Here is a 12813-nt window from a genome sequence, read left to right on the forward strand (position 1 = left end):
TAGTTTTTTTTTACTTTCATTATTTTTAAAATGTTATTTTATTCTCTCAATTATTTTTAAAAATTAATTAAATTTTATTATAAATTAAACAAATCCTAATTTAATTAGTGAAAATCTAGTTTTTGGTTTTATAAAAACATATTATTTAATAAATTACAAATAAACATGTAAACCCACATGACATTTAAAACTAAATATTAATACTAAACATGATAAAATTATATTTAGAGAAATAAAATTATTTATAATTACAATAATTTCAATAGAATAATAATTATATTTTCATTCCATTACTTAGGGTTGTAGTAATAAAATTTTAAATAATCATAATTAAAAGTTGACAATTCAAATATGACGGGATGTGACTAGATATGATCATGGGTTGGACTAGGTCGGGCGTCAATAAAATTTTAGGTCAATTTTTAAGACCCAAGTTCAGCCTAAAAATGGGCCTAAAATTTTGTTCAAGCCTAAACCAGATAAAAATGCTAAAATTCGAGCTCAATCTGTGACAGTCCGGTTTTGACCCTAGTCGGAATAGTAGTTTTGGGACCACAAATCTGAGTCCAAAAAATATTTTAATATTATTTTCTATGTTTGTGATATGTGAATTTATATTTGCGAAGTTTCTGTGATTTAACTTGTCTGTTTCTGTGCTTAATTTTGATAAAGGACTAAATCGCGTAAAATGCAAAAGTTGCATGCTAATTGTTAATAGGTTTAATTGACCTTGGCGGTTAAAGTGGAGGTCCTTGCATGTCAATTATTCCATTAACATAAATGGTGGACAATGATAGACATTAGTTGGTAAAAATTCAATGATATATGTCATGGGTAAAATTGGTATTAGGTTATTAAAGATATATTAAAATAAAACAAAGCTTAAAATAAGCTTATTTTCATGTCCATCCACCGAAAATAGAAAAGAAAACCTATGTTCGGAGAGCTTTAAGTTTCGGCACACAAGGCTTAATTAAGGTAAATGTTTTGCTCGGTTTTTGATAATTTCTACGTTTCTGTGATTGTTGCTTCGTGTTCTTCAAAACCCATGTCTGAATTTCTATTTCTGTTGAAGATTATGAAATGTGCCATTGATGATTATAGGAGCTTTGTAATGTTTTTAAATGGATTATGAAAGATATATGTGAGATTATCATGCTTTGTTCTTGAATTTTGATGGAATAGAGCTATTTCGGCTAATTTATGAAAATGAGGTTTTGAAAGACTAAATTGTGAATTAAATATGTTATTTGGGTTTGTATGGAAGCTATGTATATTTGGCCAAGCTATAGTCTTGGTGAATTTTGCATATTTGTGATTTTGTGAAAAATGGACTAAATTGTCCAAATGTGAAAATGTAAGGGCTAAAATACAAAGTGCCCTAAATATGTTTTCATGGATTATTTTGAATGAAATGAATGATTGAATGGTTGAATTTGAATTGTAATAGATCAAGAACAAAGAAAATCGGATTTAGATCGAGGGAAGTCCAAAATAATGGAATAGTCGACTCGTTTCCATCCGAAATTCATACGAGGTAAGTCAAATTACAATTACGTGTTAAATTGACTAAATTCTGCACATACAAACTTTAATCTGTATTGGACGGCCTTGAGAGCCTGATGAATAAATTTTGAGTAAACTCTGATAATATGCTAATATTTGAAAAGCTATGTATGTTTCTAAAAGAACGTTGACATTGATCTGAGATATTGTGTAAGACCATGTATGGGACACATGCCTCGATTTGAGATTTACGTGTAAGACCATGTCTGGGACATTGGCATCGTATCTGATTTCGTATAAGACCCTGTCTAAGGCAGAGGCATCGATACTGAATATTACATGGAAGACCACGTTTGGGACGTCGGCATTGTACCCGTTTATGAGTATCTGTATCGTTTCTGAACCGTCTGATGATAGATTATGAGATATGAGAATGAATATATGAAATATATAATCTATACAGGTACGTTTGTATCGTACTAAATTTCTGAATATGAAAGACTCTGTTTCTGTAAGATTATAAATGTGAAGTATGTATGAAATTATGGAAATGAAACATGACATGTATACAAGCAAATGAGCATGGTTAGGCTCATGAACTATTTTGTGAAATGGATATGAATTCTTGCTGTTGATTTACACTTTATATGCTTAAATAGTTAGACTAATTGTATTTGGCTTACTACGCTCTTTGTAGCTTACTCTGTGTGATTTCTGTCTGTTTTTTAGTTATCGTAGCTACTGAAGGCTGGGGAATAGTCGAGGATTGTCACCACACTATCGAACTCATTTTGGTACTTCTGAAAGTGTAAATATTTTAAGTATGGCATGTATAGGTTAGAATATCTATGTATTTAAGTTTTGATATTTATATATGTTATGCCATGAGAGTTGGCTAACAAATGGTATATATGTACTTAGTTTTGGTAAATGGTTGAGATTCCAAGTTGAGGAAACGGTAAGTTTAAGCATGTTTTGAGCATGGAATTGGCTGAAAATTTTGGTATAAATGTTGTTTAATGTTGCTTGTAGGAATGACCCAAAAATGGGGTGGCAAGTTGGCTTAAACCAAGCCTGCATTGCGCCACACGGCCAGGGAACACGGGCGTGCCTTGTGGCCATGTATGCAAAGCAGTAACCCCTTAAGACCACACAGTTAAGACACATGGGCGTGTCATATGGCCGTGGGCTTAAGTCAGTAGCTAGCTAAGTATCACACGGCCATTGCACACGGCCGTGTTTGTTGGTTCTGTGTAAAAGTCAGTATATATACTCTGTTATGGCACGGTTGGATTGCATGGGCGTGTCAGGTGCCCGTGTCAAGCACACGGCCTGGTCACACAGGCGTGTGACCTCAACAGAATTGAAAAAAAAATTCTAAGTTCTAAAAATTTTGAATGTGTTCGTTTTAGTCCCGGCCTTTAATAAAAGTATGTCTTAGGTCTTAGAGACCTCCATAAGAGATGAATTGTTGAATTGCTTATACATTAATATTATGTGATATCTGTGATTCTGTATTGATCTGTAATGTTCTGTCTATCTGGTAATGCCCTTTACCTATTCCGACGACGGTTACGGGATAGGGGTGTTACACAATCTACCCGTATTAGAATTTTTTTATATTATTAGTCCTATATAATATATCAAATACACTAAAAACAGTAAAATAAATGTTTCCCAACAAATTGAAAATAAATTTAAAAAATTATTTATACTTAAATAACACTAAGATAAGTGCAACTTAGCAAGTAAATGTATTTAAAATAGTAACAAAATTAACAATAAAACAATGGTTATACAATATCCAAATAATAACCATTAAATAATAGTAATATAATAGTAAAACCGTACCAAAATAGTGTCAAAACAGCAGCAAAAAGCAACAAGTTTTTTTTTTTTAAATTCAGGTTGGGTCCAAGTAAACAAAAGACTTACCTGAAGCTCAGCCTACTTAGAAAACAGGCTTCAATCTTTTTTTTCAAATTTATTTTTTAAATTTATATTTTTGTCCAAATTTTCTTATTTTTGTCTAAATTTTCTTATTTTTTGAGCAGACCTTTAATCTAGCCCGTAATCAAGACTACTTCTGAGTGGACCTTCGATCCAGCCCGTGTTCAGTTATAGTTGTGAGTGTAAATTATTCGCCTTTTGGTGGAGAAAACATAGGGAGATATGAAACATATGTAATAAAAAGAAAACAGATTAAACCAACCGACATAGAAGGCGAAGCATGTGTTGGAATTTCTTGGCTTGGAATTGTAAAGCGACATGAATAGCTTTTGGCAGTTTTAGAAACTTAATTCTTATTTCAGATCTCCCCTCCCAAATTTTTCATTTCATGTTCTTTTTTACGATTCATTTACTGGTTGTGCGCAACTCCGTTGGTTCTTTATGGTTTTTTTTTCTTTTCTTTTTTTGTGATCATTGATTGAGCGGAGGCACCACCACCCTTGCACCTCCACGAGACGGCCGAAGAAAAAGTCTCTAATAAATTAACCCCCTTTGTTTCTCTCCTACCACTTGTCGCTCACCATTGCTCATATCTGTACGAAAACTCGATTAAGCCATTAACTCTTTACTAAAAACTAGGGCTAGGTATGGATGCTTCTTTTTCACCATACATCTCTGCAACCACACCCTTCACTATACAATAACATATACGACATTCTTCATTGATCACTTCATCGAACAAACACTATCTTTATTTTGTTTTTTTTTTTGGTTTGGTTTATTTCTTTTATTATGGATCAACGATCGAGTTATAAGCATTTTTGTAGAATTTGCAAGAAAGGGTTTGGATGTGGAAGAGCGCTCGGTGGGCATATGCGGGCGCATGGGATCGGGGACGAAAGTTGGAGCATTGAGGATGACGATGTTGTGAGTGATTGGGAGGTGGAGAAATTAGGAGGGGATTCACCGCTTAATAATAAGCGTATGTATTCGTTAAGGACAAACCCTAATCGGTTGAAGAGTTGTAGGGTTTGTGAGAATTGTGGGGAGGAGTTTTCGTCGTGGAAATCTTTCCTCGAGCATGGTAAATGTGGCTACGATGCCGCTGAATCGCTGGTGTCCTCGCCGGGATCGGGCGGTGGTTGGTCTAAGAGGAAAAGATCAATGAGAGCTGAGATGGGTCATTTCAATAGCGAAGAAGAAGAACTTGCCAATTGTCTTATGATGTTATCAAATGCAACCGTTGTGAGGGAGGTCGAGGTTGATATCGAGGCTGAAGCGGAGGAGTCTTGTGCTTCAGCCAGCAAAGAAGATGAGATGATCATCAAAAGGAAGAATAGTACAATGAATTTCATTGCTCCCATTGCATGTAGGGTACCAATGGATCATAATAAACCCAAAGGGTTATTTGAGTGCAAAGCATGCAAGAAAGTATTTAATTCCCATCAAGCATTGGGTGGACATAGAGCTAGCCATAAGAAAGTTAAGGGTTGTTTCGCAGCCAGGCTTGATCATTTCGATAAGACCCAACAAGTAGACGAAGACCACGATGTCATCACGCATGAGGAACTTCTTCCGACGAAATCGACCTCCCATATACAACTTGATCAAGGAACCAGCACTCCATTTGCGGCCTCTACGTCGAAAAAGAAACCGAAAGTACACGAGTGTTCAATCTGCCATCGGGTTTTTTCGTCAGGACAAGCATTGGGAGGGCATAAAAGGTGCCATTGGGTCACTTCAAATTCACCGGACACTTCATCACTGACCAAGTTTCATCGGTTCCAAGATCAAACGGCGCACATTCGGCAAAAACCAAAGTTAAATATTGATCAATCGCTTGACCTTAAGCTTGATCTTAATCTTCCTGCTACAACAGATCTTGATCTTGTACGACGAAACCATGTGAACCCATATTTGCAACCATTTACAGGGATCGATCCTAAAGAGAAGACGACCATTAATAATCAAAGTCAACTGCAAGTTGACGCCATTGATCGTAAGAAGAATGATTTTAATAGTAGTTGTTTGCAAAATGCAGATGATGAAGCTGACAGTAAGGTGAAGTTAGCAAAACTATGTGAACTAAAGGGGATCAATGCGAGTGGAGGTTCTTCATCTCCATGGCTTCAAGTTGGGATTAGTTCTGACCCTTAAAAAAACATTATGAGAATGTTTTTATTCATATTCTTATTTCAATTTTTTTGGTTGTAGACAACACGTTGTATTTATAAATTCAAAAGTAAAACTGTAATTATAAAATCAAACATGATTTTTCATGCTAGCAGGCATTAGATTACATATTTTGTGTATTTACATCATATTTATATAAATTTTGATTATTTCATAGTTGTTATTGTATAAATTTTAGATATTGTGCTAGATGTAGTTATTGGCTTGATAAAATTTTCGAAAAAAATGGAACAAAGTGTGTTGCAGAATAATAATCAAGCTCTTTAGCAAAAAGCTAAGATTCAATGCGGTCTTGAATAAGACTTTTGTTATTCGGAAACCTCAGCCTTTCCAATTAATTGGTTTGGGAAATGATTACCGTTTGGTAAAATATCAAATCTGGAGGTGTTCACGAGGGTTCTTTGGTCTTGTATGGATAATATCTCACAATTCAGCATTAAATTCAATTATATTCGTGGAGTGCGGTGGTTGGATTCCATTGTCAAGATTTTTTAGACCAATGTAAATTTCTTTTTATTAAAAACGATGAGTGATATCTTAGGTAAGACAATTAAGTTCGACAATAACACAAATAATGGAGAAAGAGGGAGAATTACTTGCATGACAATGTACATTGACTTAAGCTAATCTTTAATCGCCAAGATTTGCTTCAGAATTCTACTTTTAACATATGCCGTAACAAATCAAGTAACAGCCATTAGTCTTATCTTCTTCAAGGTTGATAATTTTTTCTTCTAAGTGTTACTGTTGCAATTTATTGTATCTGGTCTATTAAATGTAATATTTTCGTCTATGCATATTTATATTTTTTAAATAAATTGATTTAATTATAATATTCATTAATTACATTAAGATTATTTATATATTGTCCTCAATGTTTTTGCACACAAAATAAATAGAAGAAAATATTGGCCTATTGGTTATCTAACGTTTAACTAATACTAAACGGTATTATGTGGGCAAACCATAATACGGAAAGACAACTTGTATTAGCATATGAATCTAAACATATCCTTAGTCTAAATGGAAATGAGCAAATCGGTTGAAAGACTAATATGTCATCTATCAAGTCCAGTTGGGAAAATGCTTTGTCTTGACCATAGAGCAAATGACTCCTAGAAGCTAGAGACATAGATGTGATTATTTAGATTGACAATATATCGAACATGACCCGAGTAGAATAGATCTTATATCCGTTTATGGATTTATTTACTTGTGAAGTTTATAATGTGACATACCTTAATCCTGAGTAGATGATGGACTATGTATGTGTGACTCGTATATTTTGATATAAGTAAAAGACTGAGTTCAAATAGATAATGAATTGAAAGCTAGTGTGCTAGGTATATGACTTCTACAATATGCAACATCATTCAAAATAATGGAATTTGTAGCTCAACTAATGGGTAAAGGGTATCCTCTCGTTGACATTACTTGATAGATGAAAAGTAAAAGTGGTCACAAATCATTTATCTTTGTGATAAATGACTTAATTACTATTTTATAGTAATTGACTTTCCACAAAGGAAGAAGTAACAGTTATCATGAGATAAAATAGGATATTTAATGAGGGTAACACGCTAATGATAAGGTCATTGGACGAGTATTGATTAAGTAGATTTTGTTATGGTATTAATTAGGGAAAGCTTGGTCACAGCGCTATATTAGATTGAGTTTGTGATTAAATAAGTTTATAACTAATAAATCAAAAGTTGAAACTTAATTATAAATTATTTGAGCCCTAACTACATATACTCAACCGGTTGCTCCGCTAGCTTGTTGAAACCATAAATGAATTTCATGTAGAACCAAACAAATATAAATGAATATAAATGATGAAGTTAGAGAAATGGGTCGCATTCACAAATGAAAGCGTTTTATTACTGAGTATAGAAATGACTTGAGAATTTATTTAAGGTTTTTGAATTATTATTTAATTAATAATAATTGAAGTTCGAAAATTAAATTAAATTAATTAGTCATTATGAATCTATTGAATATAAAAATTAAATATATTTTCTCATAGATTTTTTTACGGAAATTCATCATGACTTTAACAGAATTAGAATTGGATTGAGAAAATTATTTAACTAGGAAATTAATTAAATTAATTAATTAATATTTATTTCGGAAATATAAAACAAATATTAGGTTGGATTAAATTATAAAGTGTTGCGTCAAAATTTTGGAAAACATATATAATTAGACCCAATACATGAGAGGCCTAATACTACCCTTAATGAATATGAAGGGGCGACAATCCTAGCAGTATTTTCTAGGGTGTGATGCCCACCCCGAGTGAGAGTGTGCCTTCTGTTGAATAAATATTATTTGTGTTATACTTGTTCAATTAGGATTCTCCTATATCTCCTTATAAATAGATGACATTGATAAAATTATTAACATATAAGTTTCACATATTCTTATTTTGTCAGAAAGTAGTGGAAACTTATTGTTTTAGAATAAATTCTATTTTTGGGAATAATAATTTCTATTGATTTCTATCGAGATAATTATTTTCCTACTGAGAGTAATAAATCATTTTTGGTTTTGTGTTCAGTTATTATTGCTCAAGTCCACACCCAATGTAAATCAAGGTACGAGGATAGTGGAGAAATTCGTTTCGGTTGTAAGTTGGGAATGTTTTGGATCCGTCTTGCACAAAACACAAATAATTTTTGGTAGAATGTTTATTACTATAAATATCACAAATCGACTCAGTTTAGAAAACTTTTAAACTTTTGTTGTAATAGTAAATTGTTTTCATAATCAAAATTTTTCAACAATGTGTTCATCCTGTTTCTACATGTTTTATTCAAAAACATTGGTGCCTCTTTTTCGACGACTTATTTTAGCCTTTTGGGTTAAAAAGGTAGAAGAGTAAACTTTACTTTTCTTTTCTTTTTCTTTTTCTTGCAATTGTAGCCTTGGTAATAAGGTTTAATAGAGGTTCTATTTCCTCTCCATTCTCTTCTAATTCAAAATGTGAAGGATAATAATATATTTCTTCGCTTGTGGCAGATTCATTCACTTATGAAGTATAATAATATAACAAAGAGTAAATATATAATGTTGAAATAATTTTATAAAACCATAATTATAATAATTAATAAGAAGTGATTGCATCACGAACTATAATTTATAAAACATAATATAATTACAAGTAATATACTAATTGTCGATCGAAGTAGAAGTTTGCCATGGTTTGTGAGGGTTCACTTGAAGGTGAAGAATTGTAGGGGCAATTATGATAGTTAGAATGTGGGTTGTTAGAAAGGATCAGAACGGTGAAGAAGTAGGATAGGCGAGATGGGGAGCTAAGACTATTAGATGAGATTTAGCCTTTAAGGAATTACTTCTAATCATTTCCTATAGGTCACGTGTTATCCATGTATTGGTTTTGGGTTTCTAAGGTTTAGCCAACCTATCGGTGCTTGGACGTCAGGGGTATAAGTTGCCATGTTAGGACAATAGATATATGTGATGTGTAAATGGTAGATACTTTGTCCATGTTAGGGGTGTGGCCCTAATGATATGAGGTCACGAGATCTTAGGCTCATAGGTGCCTTTAGCTCGCAGGGTGATCCTTTTTAGTTGAGGGCTTTGACTCGTAAGGTGTAGGTATAATACTAATAAATAAATCTTTTGAGTAAATATAATAATTATGATTTTAAAGTATGGTATTTACTATTTCAATATTAAGAAAAAGAGATATTTTTGTTTCTAATTAGACTTAAATTTTATTGAAAGAAAACAAAACTTTTCAAAATAATAAAAACAAAGGGTTCGTTCAAAATTTCATATTTTGCCCATGATCTAAGATAATCTAAGAAATGGGTGGTATTTGGATTACACCCTATTTTTTGACATTTTAATACAATTAACCTAAGACTAATCTTAATAATGTTTGAGAATGTAAGATTACGAGGTGTAATGTTACATAATGTGAACCAAACACTTTTAAAAGGTGCATGTCACCCATTTAATCACTGTTATATCTGTTCTTTTTGACACGGTGTATAGAACAAACCATAGCCTTTTCCCAACCCATAAATTGAAGTGTAATGTATTTTAGTGCACTCGAACCCACATCCTCATGCATTGGCAACAAAACCTACAATGTTATATAATTACTATGTGTGAGTTTTCTCTTAAATTATTTTGGATTTAAATCTTATTATGTACTAGCATTATCCAAATTTATTCCTATTTAGGTTCTGATATATTGCAATTGTTAATCTATTGTGCTTTGTGTTGAGTTAATTCTGACTGTAATTCATCGCATATGCATTATTCGTAATTTGTATTTATGGTTATTCTCATAAATTCATTCCAAATTTGTTTTTCGTACACAAAATTATGAAATATTATATAATACTAGATTTTGCTAAGCCCACAATGTGGGTGAACAAAAATATTTTATATTAAAAATATATATTTATAGTCTATTGAGTCTTAGCTAGATATTGTTTCCAGTGAATGAGGGCGTGGGTTCGAATGCGCTGAAGTGTCTTATCCTCCTATTTAAGGGTTAGGGAGGACCTATGGATAGTTCTATGTATTGTATCAAAAAGAGCAGATTTGATACGAACCTAAATAATTATAAAATTATTTCAACAACTGATTATGACCTGAGTGATAAGAGATTTTTATTTAAATTTGTTGGTTTTGTGTTTGATCCCTAAATAATGTTTTTAATTATTTTATTTGAAAATATTATATAAAAATACAAAATAATAAAAATGCCCTTATAATACTATTAATTACCTTTAAGGTAAAAATAATATTTCATAACTAAGTTAGTGTTGTATACCAACTCAAATAGAGATTTTTTTGACTAAATTTTCAGACTAGGCTTTATTAAATAGATAAAATGAAATTACATAATATAATACCAAGAAGAGAAAAACAGATAAACTAAAACCGGCCCACAAGACTTAAAGTGGCCCAAATAAAAGAAAAAGAAAAACAATTTAGATATTTATGCAAAATAGTCTAGAGAGATAATAAAAGCGTCGAACGATTGCCCAATCAAAAATTACTAATACATGTCCTGTCGACTGACCATCATTACTCATTTCTTTTTGACGGTTTCAGTTCTCGGGAAAGCTTCTCCTTTCAAAAACTTATTCATTTACTTTTCTTAAGACGATCCTCTCATTTATCTTCTTCTTTGATCATATTTAGTCTGGTTCACGCACCCAATCGATTTCCTTTTGATTTTCGGCATACCCAGAGACCTTTATTACCAGGTACACCTCCTCCTTTTTTTTTAAAGTTTCTGTTGCCAGTATATGAGCAAGAGCATTTGCTGATCTCGATGTATGCTTGAACAAAAAATTCCTAGATCTATTTGCTCTCTGTTGAATATCATATATACATATGCTCCTACCTATGATTGATATTGACTCTTGTTTTTACATTTCTTGATTGCTAGAGAATCTCCTTTGATTATGATTGCCAGCCATTTCTTTTCGATTCCTATTTGGACTGTTTTTCTACATGCAATTGCTTCAGCAGCAAAGGCGGATGCCACCCCTTGATGGATTTTTGAGCAAGATAAGAGGACTATCCCTTCTTTATTCTTGGCCACAATACTTGAAGCCAATTGGTAATGGCGCCCATCATACAATCAAACATAATTTTAATGAATTCACTAGGTGGGTGACTCCATCTTATAAACTCCTTTATACTCAATGGATTTCATTTTTCAAGACCGTTTAATTCAGCAATATAATTATTGATGAAGCTCGCTATTTCCTGGCTTGTACTAATTTTCTTTTTGTGCATTCTAGTATTTCTTTCTCCCCAGATGGCCCAAAGTGCACAACAAAAAAGATAATATTAACAAGGGGTAAACTGATCAAAAACTTAGGTAAACCACTATACAAAATCCATATTAATTAGTATCCACAAGAATATTCTAAATTGATAATGTTGTCCAAAATTCAACTGAATTAGGGCATTCACGAAATATATGATCGATTGTTTTAGCTCTTCCGCGACATTGGGGGCAACTTGTATTATTGACTAGTTTTTTTTTGCTGCATATTGACTATTGTAGGCAAATAGTTTCATGATATTCTCCAGATTGTAAACTTGATTTTTGTTGGTAGATTTAGGAGCCAGAGTTTTTTTGTAAAATTTCCTGTAGACGGTTTGTAAAGTGTAAGCTCTAGGATTTTCATCAGAAGTTTGTAATAGTTTATAGGCGCTCCGAACCAAAAACTCGCCGGAAGATTCACCTCCCCAGACAAGAAATCATCATGAGGTACTCGTGCCAAGGGGATCCGGAGGATTTTTTTTGTATCTTCCTCTGAAAAGATATTGTTAATCAGTTCCCTTTTCCACATTCTTTCATTACTATCGATTAACTCAGTAACTTTAGAATCTCGCATAGTATTAACAACTGAAGATAATCTAAAATTTATTGCGTCTAAAATCCAAGCATCGTCATTAATAGAGATATTAATACCTGTACCCACCTGCCAGCTTAGTCTTTTGGCCAAAATACCTTTCGCCGCCCAGATACTTTTCCATATATAAGAACTTGTATTTCCCAAACGAGAGTTTAAAAAATGATTATTCAAAAAATACTTTGCTTTAAGCACACTCGGAACAAGAGAATTCTGATTATTAATAATCCTCTACCCTTACTTAACTAGTAGGGAAATATTGAACTGAGGCATGTTTCTAAAACCCATTCCCCCTCCTCTTTTGGGGGACACATATACTTCCATTGGCCCTTTCTTTCCCTGTCCTTTTTGCCACCAAAATTTAGCTAAAATGTTTTCTAATTCCCCACATAAAGATTTTGGTAGAAGAAATCATGACATAGTATAAGTTGGTATTGCTTGAATAACAGACTTTATAAAAACCTCAAATCCCCATTGTGATAGTAGCTTTGTACTTCATCTTTCAATTCTTAAGTAAACCCTATTCTTGAGATTCTGAAAAGTTTCTTTCTTCTGTCTTCCTACCACATTAGGGAGTCCTAAATATTTTTTCCAGATTTGTTGAGCTTTTCACACCTAATAAAGTCAAAATTTCTTTTTTGTCCCCCTCTACTGTGTTTGAGCTATAGAAAATCGCCGATTTATTTAAATTTACGCATTGACATCGTTCATATTCCTTCAAAATTTCTTTTAAAGTCATTGCTCCTCT

At 32.6% G+C, this 12813-nt stretch overlaps 1 protein-coding gene and 1 long non-coding RNA gene across 4 annotated transcripts; both read left to right on the forward strand.

Moving 5' to 3' along the window:
* Positions 1-4182: 4182 nt before the first annotated feature.
* LOC107926188 (zinc finger protein ZAT9) lies at positions 4183-5795 on the forward strand (the record flags this gene model as incomplete). Its single annotated transcript, XM_016856983.2, has 1 exon — positions 4183-5795. A coding segment is annotated over one exon (1431 nt), but the record flags the coding sequence as incomplete, so codon positions are not given.
* Positions 5796-10663: 4868 nt separating this feature from the next.
* Positions 10664-11999, forward strand: LOC107926154 (uncharacterized). 3 transcript variants are annotated; one of them, XR_001692163.2, is made up of 4 exons: positions 10684-10901; positions 11087-11309; positions 11445-11524; positions 11611-11999. It is a non-coding gene; the product is annotated as an uncharacterized lncRNA (long non-coding RNA). The 3 variants fall into 3 exon arrangements; XR_001692162.2 differs by having other exon boundaries at positions 10685-10901; positions 11445-11999; XR_001692161.2 differs by lacking the exons at positions 11445-11524; positions 11611-11999 and having other exon boundaries at positions 10664-10901; positions 11087-11405.
* Positions 12000-12813: the final 814 nt, after the last annotated feature.

The sequence above is a fragment of the Gossypium hirsutum genome, chromosome A08 (genome assembly GCF_007990345.1).
Source record: "Gossypium hirsutum isolate 1008001.06 chromosome A08, Gossypium_hirsutum_v2.1, whole genome shotgun sequence".
Taxonomy (NCBI): Eukaryota; Viridiplantae; Streptophyta; class Magnoliopsida; order Malvales; family Malvaceae; genus Gossypium; species Gossypium hirsutum.